This window comes from Zerene cesonia, chromosome 16 (genome assembly GCF_012273895.1).
Source record: "Zerene cesonia ecotype Mississippi chromosome 16, Zerene_cesonia_1.1, whole genome shotgun sequence".
NCBI classification, from domain to species: Eukaryota; Metazoa; Arthropoda; class Insecta; order Lepidoptera; family Pieridae; genus Zerene; species Zerene cesonia.
In genome coordinates, this window is record NC_052117.1 from 8,626,753 (window position 1) to 8,649,430 (window position 22,678).

At 31.3% G+C, this 22,678-nt stretch overlaps 3 protein-coding genes across 5 annotated transcripts in view; 2 read left to right on the forward strand and 1 right to left on the reverse strand.

Annotated features, from left to right (window-relative positions):
- LOC119832854 overlaps positions 1 to 14,170 on the reverse strand; it is an 18,874-nt gene extending 4,704 nt beyond the window's left edge. The window contains exons 1-4 of one of the 3 annotated variants that reach the window (XM_038356647.1): positions 13,811 to 14,170; positions 3,383 to 3,473; positions 1,670 to 1,789; positions 857 to 973 (exon numbers count right to left, since the gene is read on the reverse strand). In XM_038356647.1, coding sequence (XP_038212575.1) covers positions 857 to 973; positions 1,670 to 1,789; positions 3,383 to 3,473; positions 13,811 to 13,963 — 481 coding nt within the window. In that variant the 5' untranslated portion in view covers positions 13,964 to 14,170. Of the gene's footprint in view, positions 1 to 856; positions 974 to 1,669; positions 1,790 to 3,382; positions 3,474 to 6,312; positions 6,390 to 13,810 lie in introns of those variants that run through there. The other 2 variants (XM_038356648.1, XM_038356649.1) reach the window with 2 other exon arrangements.
- On the forward strand, positions 1,808 to 2,592 carry LOC119832855 (cytochrome b-c1 complex subunit 7-like). Its single transcript, XM_038356650.1, has one exon. The coding sequence runs from the start codon at positions 2,158 to 2,160 to the stop codon at positions 2,491 to 2,493; it is 336 nt and encodes a 111-aa protein (XP_038212578.1). The 5' UTR covers positions 1,808 to 2,157; the 3' UTR covers positions 2,494 to 2,592.
- Positions 14,171 to 16,810: 2,640 nt separating the features above from the next.
- On the forward strand, positions 16,811 to 22,519 carry LOC119832894 (23 kDa integral membrane protein-like). Its single transcript, XM_038356711.1, has 5 exons — positions 16,811 to 17,007; positions 19,663 to 19,854; positions 20,444 to 20,596; positions 20,989 to 21,174; positions 21,993 to 22,519. Exons 1-5 carry the CDS (start codon positions 16,948 to 16,950, stop codon positions 22,062 to 22,064), a joined length of 663 nt encoding a protein of 220 aa, XP_038212639.1. The 5' UTR covers positions 16,811 to 16,947; the 3' UTR covers positions 22,065 to 22,519.
- Positions 22,520 to 22,678: the final 159 nt, after the last annotated feature.

The following is a 22,678-nucleotide window of genomic DNA, read 5'->3' on the forward strand; positions in this document are numbered from 1 at the left end:
CTTAGACTCTTTTACACTGAGTGGATCTCCTGTTTATATGAGGTTTATTGTGTTGTAAATTAGATCATTTTTTTTTTTATTTTTTTTTGTTTTACCTTATATAAATAAATGTATTTTCTTTCTTTCTTTCTTTCTGATATTATAGCTGCCTGCTACTAAATAACAATGCATTCCTCTTTATTGAGCTTGCCAAAAAAGACCACACTTCGGCGGCTAGCGTTCAAAACTCAAATGATTCATTTATACCGTGTGTTTGTAAAAAGATATAAAAATATCATGTTTAATATGTACATAAAATACTTAATAGAATGTTTTTAATTTATGTTGAAAGAAAAAAAACATTATATACTACGGCAGAAACATGAATAATATGTTACTTGAATATACTTGATCTAATCTGTTATGGCATATTTGATATTTAGGTTAGGGTGGAATAAGAAACTTATCAAGTACAATATATAAGTATATAAAAATAAAAAATCCTCGCAGAACCGGAGCGAGCAGCTAGTAATAGGTACGCAACACAGATAACATAATAATACTACACTATGTAGTCACATATTTTGTAATAATTAAACCGAGCGAGCTTATTCTCTACAATAAATCCACTTATTGCTTATGAGGTCTTTTTGTTAATGGAATTCGACACATAACCGGCCAAGTCTAAATTAAAAACGAATTCGGCAGAAAACCTATCAAAAATTGAAAAATGAAATTCTGTATATCGCCGGTCAGTTACAATTTCAAAATGGAATTCTGTTGAATTAAATTAAAAAATCTATGAATATAAACCAGCCAATTATTCAAAATGTGAATGAAATGACAGATGTGCATGTGTGCGTGCGTGACCAATCACCGTAAGGATAGTCGGGCTCGTCTTGACTGGTGTAGAGCCATTTACCGTCTTCAGTTCCGACACCGTCCTCCCTCGTCGAGTGGTGGGAGCCCTCGCGGTCTGTTTTATCGTCCCCCTCTGAAAATATGTAATTTACTGTTTTAAAATTGATCAAAGGTATGAATTGAGAAACTCCGTCGTTTTATGTCAAGGTGGTTAAAAAAAGTTAATTACCTACAGGACGATATTACCTTCATTGTGGTATAAAAAATATGATAAAATAATATGACGATAGTGACACAATACAAATATGTATTTTGTGCATTGATTTTGTATTGACACATGCTTCCAGTATGCGGTCAATAACAATATCACAAATGAGGTTAAACGCAATTTCCTTTTGATAACCTAATTTGATCTAGCGCATTATAAACAAAATAAAATACATTTGTGTAAATATTTCACTATTCCTTTATTTACCTAACTAATCTTTTTTTTAGTATCTTCGTTCTAGGTAACGTATAAAAATACAGATTAAAATATACAGATGTATAATTATGTTTTATATCAAACAAAATTACGTACTATATATTAGTAATTATACCTATTTCACTGAACGTTTTCTAACATACAATACGTAAGAAATAATCTTTGGTTTAGATCGTGCAATGGGGGAATTTCGTATGCAGGGTAATCGGAAACAAGGGTCGATTCATTGTATCGTGTAGGTATTGTACCAAATATGGTTGGATAACAAAAGCATTCACAGTTTTTAAATCAATCACTAGCATACGTATTTACGCCAATGCTACTTATAAGATAAATTTTTGTTACCATTATTATTATGTGGTTCGGTGTTTTTCTTATCGTCCGGTTCCAGAAGACCGTCATCAATGCCAGGATATGGTGTGGAGTCTGCATGTGGAATGTCCTCCAGATCGTCTATTTCTGGTCCTGCAAATTTGAATGTTAATGTTTATAACTTATAGTAATAATTATTCATGGCTTCACACGTATAATTTTTTTCCGCTTTTTATTGTTGCGTATATATACACAAATACATATAAAAATCGAATATGGCAACTATTTACTTCTTTGTTTAAATATTCTTTTGTCGAATATAATAATGTCTTTCAACAATAAATCTATCAATATGTTCGCCAGATTAGCGGTTTCTATCAAAGTAATAAACTCTTTAAATTTCTAGTAGGTAATATTATAGGTAACCTCCTTGATCCATTTATCCATGAAACTGAAAGTTTAAATATGACATTTGACACAAACAAACACAGGCAGTTAGAGATTCCACAAAGGAGCAATTCATGGCTTTTAGAGTGACCAGAGTTCTTTTCGACAAAAATGCGCAGCTGCGGAAGTGGTGCTATGAGCTGTCCGGTTTCCATAAATACGGTTTGCTTCGGGACGATTGTCTGTACGAGAACGAGGACGTACAGGAGGCCCTGCGGCGCCTCCCACAGCATGTGGTGGATGAGAGGAACTTCCGTCTCGTGAGGGCCATCCAGCTGTCTGGGGCTAAGGTGCTGATGCCACGGGAGCAGTGGACCAAGTTTGAGGAAGACAAGCTGTATCTGACTCCTATCGTGGACCAGGTGGTGAAGGAAAGGTTGGAGAGGGAGAAATGGGAAAGCGAGTACTGAGGTGGTTCGACTGAGCGTTTTTTACTTTGATGAAGTTTAATAAAGTTGCTTTGTGATTTTTTCGTTTCGGATTTTACTAAATTTTTATTTTACATTGTATTAGGTCAATAGCTTTTTATACTTATAAAGTAATTTTCTGTTAACAATTGCGAAAATATTTTTGCATTTCAAAATTCCAATGTCGCATCTTACGACAAAACGTCTTTAGTGAAATTAACAGTTTCAATTTTGTGATAATAATGAAATAAGCAAGTGTCTCAACAAATTTATCAAAATAAATTCTGATGTAACTATTCTATACACAGAGTAGACATATATATTATATACATATTTGCTTTTATTATCTGCTAGATACTAAAATAACTATGCGGCAATGCCCTCTTGACCGTGAAGTTTCTTATTACTGCATTTAAGACATTTTTGTATAAAATCATCATTAATATCTATCTGGTTAAAGTTTGAGTTGAACTTATTCCCCCTACCTACACGATTTTTGAATTATTTTTATACCTTTATTTAAAAATTAAAATCAAATTATTGTTCAAACTATATAGTTACTATTTATCTATTTATCTTTTTTACTTATTTATCTACATAACGTACATAAGGTGTAAGGATGATAATGAAATATGAGTGACTAGCTGGAACCTGCGGTTTCACTCGCCCCGTAGTCCCCGACTTAAAAGTAGCTTTTTCGTTCTTTCTTTCAATCTCTTGCCAGTTTTAATTTTTATAAATATATTCCTTTTGCATCACTCTATCTATGAAAAGAATCCCATCTACATCCGTTGCGTAGTTTTAAAGATTTAATTATAAATAGGGACATAGGGACAAAGAAAGTGACTTAGTTTTAAGTATACTATGTATTGATTATAATTTGATACATTACCAGCAAGAGGTGGTGTTTGTGGATGTTTGTCAGGCTCCAGTAGCGGCTGTGAATGATGAATAGCTTCTGCATCTCTTGGCTTGCTACCGTGCTGCAACAAAATAAGCTAAATTACACATGTGTTCTATTTTTAGACATTTTTACGAAGATAAACTATACGTATAATGTAATGACGCAAGGTATTCAACGTAACGTATTTAATATAATCTGTGTGTTTACGTATACCTACAGTAGTATGTTATACGTGTTCATACGATTATAAACAGTTTAATTTCAAAATACAGCTGAAAATTAATTTGTTTTGGGATATGGGACATTTAAAAATATTTTTAGATTTAATATTTTGTACTAAATGTACCAAACATTTAAAGTCACAGTCATCAGTATGCCCATAAGATGTTTTAAATAATATACACTTTCGTACAGTCGACGGCTTTCTTGCGGTGGGTCAACACGATGAACGTCTTACGCTACCAAGAGGTTAGTTCAGAGGGGGTTCCGCAAGGGTCAATTCGGGTACCGTTACTATTTAATCTAAATACTGGGGATATAGGAGACTCCGTACATAACTACAAATACTAATTATTATAAAAAAAAAACAACTTCAGAGTTTATTGCCGGCTCTTTTCTGTAGAAACTGCTTTCCGAACCGATACAAGGTATAGTTAAACCAAGAAATATCAATTCAGGGAACGTTCTTAGATGTGTCAATGAAGTTCGCAATCTATGAATCATATTTGACGAGGGTTTTTTTTAGATAGAAGGCGTTCGTTTCGCGCGTCACAACACTGACGTGACGCTGCGCTATGACGCCGAGTTTTAATGTATATAAAGATTATATATAGGGGTATATTTCATTAGACCGTACATAGAGAAAATTTGAATAAAATTAAAATCACATTTCCGTTTTCCACATTAATTATTCTAATGTACAGAGGCTATAATTAGTTTAAATGGAGCAAAAATTTTCAATATCGTGCACTAAAACCACAGAAAAAAACAGGAAATTCCAGTAAAAATCCTATTATTCTAGGTCAGTTATTGCTATCTCTACAATACCTTGACATAAATTATGACGCATTTTAGAAAGATACAGGGTTATCCCATTGACTATGACTCACTTGTCTCTTTTAATTGTTTGGCGCGTAATTATAAAACGTAAGTATAATGTTAACCCACATTAAACGGGTTTCATTCAAAATGGTCCTCAAATCAAAGGGGTGAAAATATAATAATTTTATAACTTTATCTTAATTATTATTTTTTTGTATGTTATGTATGCGGGCAACTGAGCTGGTGACTCGCCTGATGGTAAGCGATCACCACCGCCCATGAACATTCGCATTCGCAGAGGCTCAGACCTATGCGAATACGCTTTGCACTTTTAAGGGATAAGGGATAAGGAAAGGATTGGTAACTGTAAAGAAGGAATGGACTTGGAAGGGTGAAAAAGAAATGTGCCACCTGGAAAAGGAATGGGCATCCTGATTGCAACGGCCTGTTAAAAATACACAAACCTGATATAGGGTTTTCCCTTTATTAATGACTCATTTGACTCGTAATTATTGAACAAAATGGCATGAATTCTCACGATGAATATTGGACTAATAACCTAATTGCATGGTTGATACACCAGCATTGTCCGAGTATGATTAAGGGAATGCCCTCATTCATCAGGGTAATATCACGGTAATACAATCTAATATTACCATACTGTTCAATGTCAACTGACTAATAATTTTGGATTAATTTTTTTTCTGTTATAGCGGGCAACTGAGCTTGTGGTTCGCCTGATGGTAAGCGATCACCACCGCGTGCGTGCTCGACTCCCACATGATATTTACTTCGGTCCTTTTTTGGATGGAGACTTCGAGGAAGTAATGATCGCTCTGATTTTTAAAATAATATTAACGACCTAAGTACTTATTTCTTGTAGTTAAAGAAACTAAATATTAACTAAATATAAAATACTAAATATTATTTTATTTATGTGAATAGCTATAATAATCTAAAGAAGCCATAATGAGAAGTTTATTTTAACTGCGAGCAAGTACTTTTTTATATTTATTCGTACAAACATTTTCAATTGCAAATTTAAACAGGTTGTGTGAAAGAGATTGCTGCTTTAGCGACAAGACCGCCTTTTCTGCTGATCTCTATGTATATACGCATTTTTTTTGTTTTTATCTATATGTATAGTTGTGCACGATAAAGTAGGTATTTTTATTTGTTGTGATTTAAACTGCAATAGCTGTAGTAAACTACAACAATAAAGAAAACTTGCATCCAGGAAAATGCTAAAAAACTAAACACAGGAAATTGTAAAACAACACATTTTCTTATATACAGAATAACATAAAATGTTAATTCCATTCCATAAGTGGCATATAAGAATATAGATTATATCTATGCTAGGCTGTCATAGATGAAGTCATTTCCTCGTTTAAGCAAACAATAATCTTACAGTTCAATAGAAACGACTTCCACTTTATATGGAAAGGTTTACCTTACGTATTTATTGAATTCAATAATGAATTTAATTTTCAAAAATATGATTAAATGTAAAATATTCTAAGGAAGGTTTCTTCCTCTGGCTAGAAGATATATCCCTTCTCCGGCTATATTATGTTTATATTGTGAGTATAATTAAAAGCGAAAATGACAATTCCATTTTCCGACGCATTTAATGCATTTCCAACTTTATAAAATATCATAAATGAGTTTCATTGACGAGTACAAAAACTTTTAGTAATTATAGTAAATGTTATTTATTCATTGTTGCTTCCATATTCATTACAATGGTTTACCGAAGTTATAAAAACATGACACTCACTATCCGACAATACTATTTCACTATTTCACACAAAAAATTAAAAACCCTTCGTCAACATTAGAAAAAAAAAAACAAAATTCCATATTCAAAAACTCACAGGGCGCATGTCTATTAGGCGATATTCCGCGCGCTCCATCGCGTTTGACGACACATCTATCACATACAATGCACAGATACACTATGAGACAAACCAGTTTACGGCAAAGTACAATACAGTATGAAGGTCAAGGTACTAGACTATTAGTGTCGAATCAATTAGGTAGCCTAAATCATTATCTGTGGACGGATGTAATGGATTATTTACTTATATTTCTATTTTAAAATACATTTAACTAATACAATATTCTTAAGTAATTAAAAAATATTTAATAACTAGGTAGCAATTTTATACAAATCTATTTGTTCAACGATCTATGTGAGCAAAATTTGTCGTTTTTGGCACTTTCGATATGTAAATACAATTATGTTCACGTTTATTGAGGAAAAATCGCTGAAAACATTGTCAAAGAGAAAGGGTTTATTTAGAATTAAACATTGGCCTGTGTCCAACGTTTCCGTGAAATTCCCTACTACAAATATATCGTACCTTTCATACATCTTGTATGTTTTGAGTTTTATGAGTTTTCTTCAAACAATTACAAGGAATATATTGCAAATATATGGTTGTTAATTGATATGTTTATGCTTACATACTACAGAATAAAGTCGATTGTTCTTAAGAACTAATAATATCGTATCAAACTAATTAGAAGGAAAATAAACAACTATTTAAATGAAATAAACAGTTGATAGATCACAAGTACTGATGTCAAAGCTGACTTACAACACAGTTGCACTATAAAGGGAAGATTAATTGGCTGTGCTTATATTCTATCCCTTAAATCCCTGTTTTTTTTTATCATTTTTCTTCAATTAATATGACTTGAATAAGTTATATCTGCAAAAAAATACTACTACTTCTATTTCGACACTAGAATGAGACATATGTAAATGTTTTCTAATTGACAAATTGTATGTAAATAAAGTATGTTATGGTACAATTTACTATAATTAAAGGTAAGTAGACCAATTAGTAAAATAAGCTATATTAAATTTTATCTGTATTCTTGTTGGAAATTCATAAATAAATAAAGTATATGTATACCAATGACGAATTGCCGGTGAAGAACTGTTCTCATCATTGTTTTAACTAAATAATACGGAGTTTCGCGTTTAAACGGGAAAATCCTAAAGCAAATTTTTTATATAGTTTCACTTTACTTAGTGTTGGGTTTAGTGGGTTAGCATAGAGTTAAATGACGTATGCATCGTGGTATATATGACGATAATACTTTTAATAATTACGTGTAGACACACTAGCGTAGATAATTACTCTGTATGTTTATCGGGAATCATGCACGTGACGCCGCGTATTCCAGTTAGTTAAAAAAACAAAGGTTAAAACCACAGATAAAATAATACTATACCAGTAATTAAAACACATCTTCCGCAATGACGACACCGCGCTTGCCGAAATGAATTCCAAGCTAGGAATATAATTTAGCAATAAATCAGCATGAGTATGCACAGTACATTGAACTCTATGTGATATCACGAAGCAGTCAATACGGCCTTCAACTTATTTACACTAAACCTCTATTGAACTGTGTTATGAAACGTTTAGAAGCCTCGAATTTATGAATATTATCATCATAACCAACGCAGCAGCGCGCTAAATGTGACGTGAATTTTTTTTTGTTTGAATGAATCTATTCAATACTACCGTTCCGCCCCGGCTTCGCCCGTGGTACATATACATCATCATACAAGATCTTCAATTTTATAATATTATAGATTTTAGATTTGTTACAATATATTTTTATATTTCGCTCGCTAGCACTACAGAATTTTGTATTTTTTGGAATTTCGAAGAGGCAGATTTATTTATTATTATGAATATGATATTTTTTATGACTTCAGTAGCGTATTTCGGCAGCTTCATTGTAGTAAAAAACTTCTTTAGAAACCGTAAAGATCTATCAAATAACACCTTGTTTGATGATACATGCGTACGTGAATTCCCGTTTCTCCTTTAAGTAGGAGATCGACTTCTATGTCCTGCCAGACCAAGACATATTTCTTATTTGAGTCCCCAACGAAAATAGACAAAAACATGCCTACAGCCACTTCTAAATACCATTTCTTTGTCAAATACAGTAGCAATTTTGTGTAGTAACTGCTCTTTTAAGAAAAATCAGTATAAAAATGGTTACTGTTTTATTATTATATAATATCAACATATATGAGTCATTACTTCATGAGTACCTAGGATGAGTGACATCGGTTATTTAAACTTAAATTTGTCACTAAAAGGGAATTCCCGAGGTCACAATTAGCGACCTGATGTTAGAATAAAATATTATGTATGTATCATAAAATACGGTATCAAATGTCTACCACAGGCATCAAACCCATTGTTTGTATGCTTATCATTGTACCAAGAAAGCGGTCAAATATCATTAATGCAACCTTTTTTAAGGTAACCAAAAACACATACACAGAAAATTAATCTCCATTACCGCCATGTCTTTAAATACGGGTAAGGAATTTGTAGTATAAAAAAATCATATATGCTAGACGTCATCTAGTATTCGAGGTTATTACCTATCATTAAAATTTACATTCTAGTATCAATAATAAGGAAAATAATTACTAATATCTTCTATGAAATATTATACCTCATAAAGAGCCAACAGGATAATTCTAAATTTCTAAGATGTTAATGAAATATATTAATTTATTGGTTACAGCCAAAAGCAAGGCATAACAAGCCGAAGAGACAACATATATTTCATAGAAGTAAAGATCGTTGTATATTCAGAATCGTAGATTCCAGTGTAAATATAAATAATGAATTTATGAATATACAGTGCCACCAACTTATCTTTGAAATGACGAAAAAATTAGCAAAAGATATTGAATTCTCATTATTGACAACTTCAGTGCTGTGTGTTTTATTACTGTCTTTCTCAATTTTAGTTGTTAAATATGTAGAAAGCTATTTGAAAGCAATGAACGCAATATCATATTATATTTTTCTTATATTTTACATTACTCTCTATCTCAGAAATCGCTTCTAAACGGTAAGGCCGCTAAATTGAACAATAGTTATTAGTTATTTGTTGTAAAATGTTATTAAATGTGCATTTTATAAAAACGTGTTGTTATTATTATAAATATTTATTATCCTAAAGGTCGATGACACACTTCATATGACAGATAAGTAAGTTGCCACTGTGCTACCGCTCCAATCATTGCAGCCAGCTCTCGGTCTATTCACTGCACTTTTTAAGGTTTTTATAAGTTACTTGACTACGAAAGAAGGAGAGGTTATGTTTTTTGTGTGCATGAATGTGTGTGTGTAAATGTGTACAACTCTTAGCGTAGTTTTGGTAAAGTTTTGTTTGTCCCTTCCTGCAGCAAAAGCTGTATTATAATGCATTTGGTTATAATAATTTGAATATATTATGCATACTATGTGTGCCAATTTGTTTTACAATTCATTAATTTCCAACAGTCGGGTTTTGCGTTCTTAACAATTATTTTATAATTTTTTTGTTAAAAAGCATACACGTACAAATTTTACTTCTTCTAGTTTAATATTTTGTATCTGTACAATTATTTTGTGTCTGTGCAGAGAAATAAATGTTTTTTTTTCTAAATAAAAACATATAATAAAAGTAAGTAATATGTAAGTAGGCAATTAAAAACATAAATTTTCACCAACAAAATCACAAGTCATTGTACATAAAACCGCGTAGGAGTGGTTAAAATAAGTATATTATACAAATTTATCGTTTGATCTAAAGTTTTATAATATGAATAAGATTAAACCACAATTTTATCCTTATAAGGATTGGCTTGCTTACAGGAAAACATTAAATCATTTAGCATCTTTAAAATAATCACCACGAAATTCTTATTTGAAATAAAGTTTGTATACAGGTGTCCCCCCGACGGTGTACTATTCTCAATAGTGCATAATGTACAAAATTTATTTTTTACTTGATTTTTTTTAAATCTATGTTGACATTACAAGCTTCGCTCAGCTTGCATATATGCCGCTAATGTGGGCACGCACGCTTACGTTTAAGATCAGTTTTCAGAGATAGATTTCATTTCATAGGCACAATGCCTATGAAACCAAATGTGTAGTGTTGTAAGTACATCTTAAACCTAAGTGCATGCGGGTGGAAAAAGTTTACGGGTGGCCACTTAGGGCTGTACATATAGAGATTAATCAACTCATCATCATAATAGAAAAACATGCAATTTTTCGTAATCAGTGTTAAATTGTTGAGCATCGTACACGCGGGACATTCTGTATAATAAAATTCCTTAAAACCAGTTCAATATTAATATATAATAAATTAAAGTGCACATATGTGATAAGAAATAAATCTCAAATGCTTCTAAATGGATGCTTAAAATTTATGCTAAAACATAAACAAACTAAAAAAATCATTATTAGTCTACCTTTTCTGTACATCTCTGAAATGACAAGAATATCAAATTTAAATGCATTTACACTGAAAGAAATAGGATATTGTAAGGTAATAGTTAATTAATACTTTAACTTTAATTTAATTAATACTTTTTAACAGAGCTTTCCCATGACAAAGACACTTTCGAAATAGCCACAGAAACGACGGACGTCCTTAATTCTTCGCGTATCCTACTAATATTATAAATGCGAAAGTTTGTAAGGATGTGTGTGTGTTTGTTGCTCTTTCACGCAACAACTACTGAACCGATTGCAATACAATTTGGTACGTAGACAGCTGGACAACTGGAATAATATATAGGCAACTTTTTATCCCGATATACCTACGGGATACGGACTTACGCGGGTGAAACCGCAGGGCGCAGCTGGTTTAGTCATAACTTCCCACTTCTGTCATGCAATATATCGTTTTAAGGTGAAAACCGTGATTCATATAAAAATTCTCGTGCGTGTGTTTTACTACTCACTTATTATGCAACTAACTAACTAATTGAACACAAGTGTTAGAAATACTAATACAATATAAGATATTACGGTGTAAATATTATAATTATCAGTAGTAAGTATGGGGACAAAGCCAAAATTAGGCAAGCGCTCATAAAATGCTTTTAAAATCCTAAATAAGTATAGGTATTTAGTTTAAAATACATTGCTATTAGTTTTTGTATGTCTGATATATACTCACTGGCTAAACAATAATAACTGAATAAAAAACTCATTGACTTGCAAATTGAAAAAGGGTAGAATCAATGAGAATAAATTGTCTGAATGAATAAATTGTTATATTAAATTAAATTGGAGTGTCCGTTTGTAATATTAAAATAAAATAATTATGTTTAACAAAAATCTTTCAAATTGTTATCAAAGAAGGTGGTTTAGTTTTATTTTTCCAATTAATATTTATTTTATAAATTAATTCCAAACAGTAGGCACCAGTAATTAGTTGTGAGGTAACAAACTCAAAAAACAGACTTTTAGAGAGTTTTATTGTAATTTTTGCATTATGAACTTGTGTTTCGGCTTATCTCTGGAAGAGCTGGGCCGAACTTAGGTAAATTTTTATTACAATATTCCCACAGAAACATTGGAATTTCAAAGAAGTCATTTACGCGAGCAAAACCACAGGATCCAGATAGTTTCACAAATTATATACCCAGTTAATGCCTAATTAAAACAGAACAATGCAACTGATATTTTAATGTTGTTTTTAGTACTATTTTAATTGTTAAATTAGTTATTAATTTGGTTTTATTCTTATATTTGGTATATGTCGCAGCCAATTAGCTAAATAAGCCGTTCAATTTAGTTAGCCTAACCTTTAAATCATTAAAAAAGTATCCGCAATAACATAAGAATAAGCAACAAGTATTAAATAACCGTCTTTATCCGAACTTTTCACCGATACTCTAATTATATCCGAGACAAAAACAAACGGCAAAAAAGCTTCTAGCTTTTTGCTTTTATTAATGAATTTTATCCGATATCGTAAGATAAATCTTATGATTGCTTAATTGATAGTTCCGATCTATCACCATGTAAACATAATGATAGACTGAAACGCCGTTCTATTTAAGAGATATTTTCTTTTGATTGATTCTTGCTGTCAAAAGTGCTTTTATCTAATATTTAATAATATATATGATTTACTCATGATTATTCAAACGAATTCAAGAGTCAGATAAAATAAAATAAACCAATATTGAAATTCAAAAAGCACTTCGTTGTTGGTCGCATTTTTTTTGACATTCGACATGAAAATGTCATATCAAGGTCATTTACGTACCTTTGCTTGAATTGTATAATGCCTTTTATTTACGCGTTGTAAATAAAACTTTTTGCAATCATTTACCTATTCCTTTTTATTCCTCTAAAAAATAATAATGCAAAAAGATATTTCATAAAAAAACGATAAAAACAAGTGTAATTGCATTCAATACACGAGACAATATTAATGGATTCAATTTTTCCCCGCGATTTCTCGCGAGAAATCCACTTTCTATGTGAGATATTTGTAATTGTGAATTTATAGTCTTCGTGTCTGCTTCACTCGTGATTTATATTTAGAGGACATAGATTATTAAACAAACAGGTCACATTATCCCCAATTGCTGCTCATACAAACAATGCAATTGGAGATAGAGCCGAAATATATTTATGATCTTAGAGATAAAAACTGTTTCAATAAAAACCTAAACCGCCTCTAAATTGTCTGAAGTAGACCAAATTTAAATGGACCCACATAGCAGGCACCAGCTTATAAATACAATAAGAATCATTAAAATCGGTTCACCAGTAAAAGGTTATGAGATAACATACACAAAAAATACAGTCCGATTGATTAGCTCTTTCTTTTTTCCGCAAAGTCCATTGATGAAATTTTAATTCTCTCAGTAAATATGTCAATCGCAAAATATATAGAAAAGTTGTATAAAATACCGTTAATAGCATATAGATCATAAAATATTTCATTTAGTACACCAGTCCAAAAATGTAAATAATAGAATAATTAAGAAAAAATGTCTCATATTATTTACAAATAATGCGCACAAGCATTAAATATTTCCTTGATATTGTTCTTACTGTTCCAATTGGCATATATCCACCAACATCGTTTCCACCAAAGGTTTTACCCCTTTTATTTATTTTAAACATTCAATATAGTTTGGGACATCATTTCTGCCACTGTTGTTTTTGGGAGAATATTACTATTACTATATTATTGTATGTTAAATTTTAATTTAAGATTTAAAAGCTTATACTTATTTTTAATTTATATGCCAATAAGCTACGAACATGTTTACTCTTTGAATTTCATACGAATTACATTTTATTTTTTAGTTTCCTTAATAAATATTAAATGAAAAAACCCGCAGAAAAAAAGTATAAGAAACAGTTAAATACCACCTAAATTCATATTTAATATTTTAAAGAAATAGTAGCTATGTAGATCATTCACAAATATTTCTGAACTTTGGAGTTTGGACGCTATAATCTTCATAATATAAACAAATAAATAATGATAAAAATATCAACAACAAAACGAATAGCTCACTGTGTCTTTGCCGTGATTCTTCTCATTTTCAATCATAACATCAGGTTTAACATTGAGATTTGGCGAAGGTGGCTTCCCAAAAACCTTTTCGATATCACCCATATCAAGTTTTGGGACCTTAGGCGCCTCCTTTGGGGACTCCTTGTTTTCCATTGAAATGTTTCTATATAAAATTGATCACAACACAATGTTAATTTAAAACAAGCACTTTGATGTTACTGGGTGTGCTACTGCAACTTATGGTTGCAAAAACAATTTAATTTACTTTTGTTTTAAACAACTTTTCAACGCGCAAGTGTATCGAATGCGTGCGCTCTTTCGCGGGCGTTGATTAATACTAACTAAACCCGCTAAAGTTTTCAACATAAGTCATCGAACGATATAATGAGTTGATCTCTAAAAATACCGGTAGATGCTATAGGAACAATTATTGTTGTGTATGCTGCGCGGTCTTTCGTTGAAACGATATGTTACTAAATGTTATATTCTCCAAGGTAACGTAAGATTATCTCTCTGCGTAAAGAGTATATTCGAAGAAATGTAGCTTTGTTTATATTTATTGTAAACTAGCGAGCGGTTCGCCCGTCAACTTTAAACATGATGCGTTTTTCTCTGCATAAGAACCCTCCTTATGCTTCAACAAAAACTAATTGCCTTATCGATCGAGCCGTTCTCGAGTTTTACTCTTAGCAACACATTTGGCGAAACATTTTTATTGAAACAGATATGAAAAGTCGAAGGGGAAGAACAGGAAAACTCCTCTAAAATCAAATTAGTATTATTGGAAGTCCATTTTTGAATATTTGTACAAATTATAAAGAATTCTAATATAAGTAAAGCTTGGCAATTTAGTGATTTACGCATAAAGCTTCACGAAATTCAGCAATGAAAAATAATATGTATTTTTGTTAGTTTTGTATAGAAAATTATTTTGAATTGCAGCATACATAACCTAAACATTACCCACTGAATCCCATTATCTATGCGTTTTTATGATACTAAGTACTGATGAAGTATCATATATTGGGTTGAGCTTTTAGTATTTTTTTATTCATGTCTAGATCTGGTGCCAGTTTAAAATCACGGTCACATCATTTATATTAAATATCTATATTATTTACAGAAGACAATTAACACGATCAAATTTCAATATAATATACAATTTCGCAAGCCCTCCTTAAGCACTGTGTTTCATTCTTTATGTATATTGTATATCCTTTTATACAAATACCAATATAACTCGTTATACTCGTATTTGCTATTTAAAAACCATACTATCCGCCACGCAAGTTCCAAAAATCCCAAGAATGATGGCCAAGTTCAGCAAACGTGCGACACTAAATTGAAAACCAGTTTCGCATCCGATTCAATACGGAAAATCTGATTTGTGACGTTACCATCCAGTATGTTAATTTTGCGTGGGGTTTCCTTTCTTCAATTATGTATTATATTTTTAATTTGGGGTATTTTTTATAGATAATTTGGTTACGCCTATTACACTGCCTACGAATTGTCAGATCTAGACCAACTTTTAATGGGAGCACACGAAAGGTACCAGCTTTTAAAAATAGTATCGTCATAATCGATTCACCCATTAAATATTTATGAGGTGACGAATATATATTACATATTTCTTTTTTTGAAGTAGGTTAATAAACTGTAAAAAAGTTTAATATTTTTATTATTATATGAATTCTGTAAAAAACTGCCGCTGAAGCAATTTTATGATATAGAAGGACAGTGTAAATAAATTTATTTACGATATTTTGTAATCGCACACCCCAGCAATAGCTGGAATATTAGCGATATAATTTTGTAACAATAACATCTATAATTTATAACTACGATCTTTCAAAAAATGCAATTATATATTATTTAGAAATAAAAACTTATTTAACGGATTTTAAACGCGATTTATTCATTATATTATTAACCCGACGTTTCGAACACTACAGCAAGCGTAGTCACGGGGAGACTGTTAATAATATAATGAATAAAACGTGTTTAAAATCCGTTAAAAAGCTTTTAATTTCTAAATGCAATTATAATTTGAATTTTACTAGGTAGGTTCAATCAGTTTAATTTCAGTTTGGTTTAGCTGGATGTAGAAATAAACAGTAGTAATTTTTTAACAGTGTGAAAATAACATCGTTATCTTAATCTTGTTAAATTGCACTTCCCCGTAAAAACGTTGCATTTTAACAATTGCGTGACTTAAATCCTAGCATTTTCCATGTAATTTTTAATGAGTAAGACTCGCACTTATGCTACACGTCATTTCTCGTTACAAAATAAAATAAACCCTGGATCTATAAAATTATAACATTATTAGCTCTGCCTCGCACACGAAACTACATTAATATAATTCCATTATTATGGATTGATTTAGGAAAAAAGAGTATGAACTTGAGTCTTCAACTATTTTCATTCGACATCAAAATCGGTGTTACAGTTTAGCCTTGAAGGCCAAACAGACAAGCAGACAAACTTTCATATATGTAATATGGAAATGTAATTTATACGCTGTGTAACTAATATTTAAGTACATAGATATACGTACATTATATGTATACTTGACATAGATTTTCTGTCATTATGATATGGGACTTAAACGTATAATAGATTCTTTAATCTATTGTTATTAAAAATACAGCAGGAATAAACAACGTAGTTAACGGAAAAAAATATATAAAAATTCGCTATCAAGTTTTTTTTGAAAAATTAAATCATAAATAATCATATAATCGCATGATGATATAATTAATATTGACTTGAAATTTAATAAGTTCCAAGTTATTGTTACATAAATAAATGTATAAGTAAAAAATACATAATTTTATTACCTAATGTTACCTACAAGATACATATTAACTTGTACACAAACAAGGAAAGTTATGCTTCAAAAATCGGTAATCGTATCAACATTATCCGTCACCTACCTTCGATATTTAAATTTTGCCCATAATTATTTATCATTCGTATAAATTACTAAGCCAGTGACCAACGTGTTCCCAGTAGAGCGAAACCTGTTATCTACTGATAACAGAGTGTTACCGCCATACTCTTTATTCAGTTGATATTCGAAACACGGCGAGTACGCAATCATAACAGTTGAAAAGTAAATTAAATACATCAAAATGGGGTGTGGCGAATTCCTTGTCAAATATATTTTGTTCTTCGCAAATCTTTTCTTTGCGGTAAGTGTTACTTTTGACTATATTTTGCGAAGTTTTTGAAAAGATAATTAGGTGAGCATATGAAATGTATTAATTATCTTATCTGTAGAAGGAAATGCACTAGTGCTATGACATAATGTCATTTTTAATTATAGAATTAAGTATGTTAGATTAAATTGTTTCGACTGACATCCCTAAAATAAGTTTATTTATTCGTCGACATTATAATTTATGCTATGGAACGCATTGCCGGATCTAATTAATAAGGCACAATCTTTAAATGTTTTTAAAATAATTCTTCATAATTATCATTTTTCCTGCCGTTCTTAGATCAATGTACGTATATTTATTATATTTTACTTTATTTTTATGTATGTAGCTATTTACATTTTTTTGTGTATGTATGTATGATAATATAACATATATTTATACCGTATTGAAATTAATATTAGAACTATTATTTATTTTTCTCATTGTATATATTTATGCTCTTCCCTACTCCTATCCTCTATTTTAACTTCTCACAGTGCAACCGTTTGTCTGGAAGAAATGGCTGTTAAGCGATAAGACCGCCTTTTGTGATAATGTTCCCTAGATTAAGACTCAATTTGTTACTATTTCAAACAATAAAGCATAAATAAATAAAATAAACAAAATTTATTGGATTATCATAACCTATAAATATATCCATTGTGATTGACTTTGTTGCATTAATTAATATATGTTGTTTATTTCATTCAGTATTAAAGTTTTTATGCTTTATATGGTACTTGCATACTTATATATTACGATTTAATAAATGTTATATCTCAAATATGTTGTGCAATGAGTTCGATACACCTCCACCCACAAACTGATTCACCTTTGAATCACCAATGCCATCATTCTTATTATCATTAAAAGTTTATAACGAATACAAAATTACAGAATGTCATGTATAACCTCAAATAAAAACACTTTCTTTTGACATTATGATGATATATACAAATAATCAGTCAATAGTTGACTAACAGCTTTGCAATTTTTTATTTTGTACTTTATGCTAAATAGATGTCTTACAAATAATAAACTAACTGCTGTTTTATAAAATATTTTTACGAATTCTCAAACTTGTGATATCAGTTTCTAATAAGATTATTAACACAGATGTTTTATAAATAACACAATCAAAAGCTGTTCATTATTTATTATGCACTGAAAAATTGGCATATTAGGATCTAAAAAATGCAAATAAATGTACGGATATTATATATCGTACTAGGTTTTGCCCGAGGCTTCGCATGCGTTAATTCGGAGTAGTTTAATAGATGTTATAATACATATAAATATTCCTCTTATCACTATAACTATTAAAAAACCCCATCAAAAGCCGTTGCGTAATTTTAATGATTTAGGCATACATAGGAACACAGAAATCGACTTTGTTTTATACTCTGTTTATGTGCCCGGATGTTATCAGAAGGTAAATTGGTTGATTAATTTCTGAATGCACTTTAGTCTTATTATAATCTGTGACACTAGATATGAGAAATTTGAAAATAAAATCTTTCAATAACAATATATCTAAAACATACATCAGTAGGTATCAACCTTCAATAACAATATATGTAAAATATACTCTTCTGAAAAAGCCGTTTCTCATTAAGCGCCGATCATTTGAAATCTAATATTGGCATATTTACGAAGAAAAACAATAGTGTCGATAATGGTTTAAGGAGAAGCATTGGTGTGCGTCGCCACTGATAACAGATAAGATACCCCTGATAGTAGTTTTTAGGGCGTAGATAAAGTCTGTATGCATAAACAGTTTGTATAGCATGATCTCAATGCGTATTGAAATGGTGTCCATTATTATCGTAAAATGATTTCTGATCATAAAGAATGAAAAATGGGTAGCTAGAGACAATAATTTAGCGCAATAATCTTTCTTCAGAATTGCTTCAAATATTGTTTTTATGATAAAAGAGATGCTCTTCTGTGAATTTATTCACATAAAAATTTAACTTTAATAAATTCGACTGCACTTTAGGGGACTAAACTAAAATGACGAACGCACACATTTGCACATTTAACGAATCATCCATAGATTATATAGTATATACTGGTATTGGTCTCGGCTGGCTGTGTGGGTGGGTACACAGGGCCGCACACACACATACACATTACACGCGTGCATATTATGCTCAGAAATGAGACCATACGATTAACTTAAATTCTATTAACTGTACTAATAAAATATATGTTGAATGACGAATAATTTGGCAAAAACTTAAATTGATGCCGTACTACGTATATATATATATTACATGCATTTTAATATTTACAAAAATTTTGAGGAACCCTTGTGCCTTTCGTCGCATCAAATTTTTACCATTATCTTTTCAACACTTATCAAATTAGCACATGTCCTAAAGAATAGAATACATTTTATAATACAGGGTATTCTGTAGTTTAAGCCATTATAAATTGACTGTTAGATAAAGCTGACATACGATACTCTAGCATACTACTATCGTCTCTTTCATACCATACCATCTCCACCATACTCCTAGAATAAAAAACAACGCTCTTTGAGTACAACAAGCTTTAGGAAAGCAACTACTTTAGAGCTATATAATATGTTATTTTGAAACGGAAATTATTAAAGTAAATAAATGTCTTGCTTTAATATTTCAGTTAGCTGGTCTAGCCCTCGTCGGTCTGGGAATCGCGGTGCAGCTCCAAGTCTCAGAAATAGTGGATATAGTCGAGTCCGCCAACTTCCAGATAGCTCCCATAACGGCAATCGTACTTGGCAGTATCGTCTTCTTGATCGCCTTCTTTGGATGCTGTGGAGCCATTAAGGAGAACAACTGCATGCTTGTTACTGTAAGTATTGTTGAAAGGTATATCAAAGATTTTTACCATTTTCTTATACTTTTTCCCAAAACTAATTCGATAAATTTCCTGACCTTTTAGTGTACCTGGACATACTTCGTCACAAGCATACATGCATACAGTCTAAAAACATAACGTCTGTCCAAGTCGGATAAAATATTATAACTAACTAATGATACCAATTTTCCATCGAACACAGAATCAATTACGTCAATCATTTGAAAATCCACGGTACCGTTACCAGCAACAAGAATAAAAAAAAAATCAATAGAATTAAAACCTACGTCGTTATCGTCGGTTTATAAAATATAACGCGAATCACACTTTCATGCCATTTCATCAACATCATAAACATTTTCCTACTGCTGGGATACAGGCCTCCTATGAAGGTTTAGGCCGAAATCCGGCACGCTAAGTACGCGTTGGCGAGATTTCATGTGTCGTCGAACTTTTGACTCTTTGACATGACGGTTTCCTCACGATTTTTCCTCAATCGAGAAGTTTCTTACCATTTAGAACTATCTGTAACACGCGCGACAACTTTAACTCCATACATTCATTGACCATATATATATTTCAGTACTCAATCTTCATGCTGGTATTGATGCTAGCGAAAATAACGCTCGCCGTGCTTATCTTCGTGAACCTGGACAGTTACGTGGAAGAGATTCCGCGCTGGTTGAACGAAGCATTCAACAAGGATAGAGAAGTCTTCCACGGAATTGAGAGAACGGTGAGTGAAAATTGATACCTAAAACAAAAAATAAAGGTCTCTTAAGGAAAGAGTTTTCTTTCAATACCGATGCTCCACTTCCAATATTGTTTTTTAAGCCCATACCAAGAGTATTACATTAATAATTTCCTCCTGAATGTTGCCAATATATATGCTATAACCTTTTTTGGCATTAGCGGCGATAAATCCAACTCACTAATTCATGATCATCCAGACATAGACATATTTAGACTACAGAAAAAAGGAACCAACTAGTATCTGTTGCCTTTCTCAACAGTGAAAGGATTTTTGAAATCGGTCCATCTTATTTTGTCGTACATTACAACATACATTTTGTGTTTGACAAACGTTTTATAATATCAGGCTATTTATTATATCGAAATTCATTCCAGTTCAAATGCTGTGGTCCATCTGGGGCCGTATCTTACCTCAACATCACCTTACCCGAGAGCTGCTGCGCGTCCACCCCTTGCACCGTGCTGAACGCCTACAGCGGCTGCTCCAGTGTCGTCGAGGACTTCTTCCAGACCTTCGGAGTTGCTATTGGCGCCCTGGCTATGAGTGTCGTCGCTATTGAGGTATAACTGAACGGAATTTTTTTTTTCTAGAAAATTCCCACAATCTCAAACATTTATTTCAACTAAAAGTCCATTGGCAATTTTTTTGTTTCTATTCTTTCAAAAAATTTCCCATTTATAAAAGCATTTCAATGCTATAAAACTAAAAATTAAAAGTCCATTACCTTTCCATTTAACACGTTGATTTATATTTTTATACCACCATATAGAATTAGTGATTGGTTGTATAGAGTGTCTATTGTTTACTTTTCTAAGTTGCGCTTTTTAAAGCATATCAATTTTAAATTTTAATCCTAGAGAACTGTCCGGTTGACTGCTGTTTTCTGGCGACATCTTATTGATTCTATTTGCGCACTTGCAATGGTATTTGCTATTGAGGTAACCCAAAAAGAGAAATGTCGCATAAATGAAAATTTGTAGTTCAAATTCTATATATTCGACTAGACTTATATAAGCACTGTTGATACTTCGTTTTATAAGCAGTTGGCTGCCATCGGTTCGCCAGAATCTTGTACAAAGAAGAGTCTTAAGTGCTACATCAAATTGCTTACGATCTAAACCTTATTACATAAATAGGTACACAATAGTCTGCAAAATAAGTCAAACTTCATATCCTCTTTAATCTTTTCATTTAAAAGCCCGCTAAATGAATGATAAAAAAATATATTTTCAAAAAATCAATTAAGTTTTTAAGAAGATAGAGTTCGTATAAGTAGCACATTAGAAGTGTTATTTCTGTTTATTAAATAATAAGCAATAACCAAAGAAAATAACATAGATAAAGTTTGTCCCATTATATTTATATTATTTCTTTTCAGTTGGTGGCTATTGTATTCGCGCTGTGCCTTGCCAACCACGCCCGCAACCAAAGCAGAAGATCCCGCTACTAGCTTAAATATTAATTAATATAATTTTAGACTTAATATTAGTACCATAAGTTTATGTGTAAAAACGTCGCAATGTTTTTATAACCTCTTTTTTCTAAACTGCATAGAAATTAATCGTAAGTTACCTAGATATCTGTGTCATCGATTTAATTCATCAAACTATGTAGTAATATACACTTTATATGCATCTTTGATTTACTTTTTCTTTTAAAAAGAAAGATCGGCCACAAAGCAAGGAATCTGTATGTAATAGCTGATATACTAAATGAAATTATTTGTTATTTTTCATTTGTTAAGCCATAAGTATTTCAAACAAAAAATAAAAATACGTAGAGTATTATAGTTAGGTTACGAGAATATTTCTTCTACCCAAAAAATTGTGATAGAAGTTAATTAAACCTTGTGTTTAAATACCCACCCAAAATAGCCAAACAGTATGTATATTTTGTCATAATATACTATGAAAAAATAAAGAGTAAAGAATTGAAATGTTGTTTTATTTTGCGCCCCATAATATTTTGTTTGTATGCACTGCCTATGTAAATATCCATATCACATTTAAATTAATTGTCTCTGTATGGTAGCCCATATAAATAAAAATGAATAACAAAATCTGT

Excerpts from the sequence above, each read along its gene's own strand:
- LOC119832894 (XM_038356711.1), top strand. The coding sequence starts at position 16,948 with ATGGGGTGTGGCGAATTCCTTGTCAAATATATTTTGTTCTTCGCAAAT. Across the intron at positions 19,855-20,443 it reads ACAACTGCATGCTTGTTACT|TACTCAATCTTCATGCTGGT; the intron begins GTAAGTATTGTT and ends TATATATTTCAG. Across the intron at positions 20,597-20,988 it reads TCCACGGAATTGAGAGAACG|TTCAAATGCTGTGGTCCATC; the intron begins GTGAGTGAAAAT and ends AATTCATTCCAG.
- LOC119832855 (XM_038356650.1), top strand. The coding sequence starts at position 2,158 with ATGGCTTTTAGAGTGACCAGAGTTCTTTTCGACAAAAATGCGCAGCTG.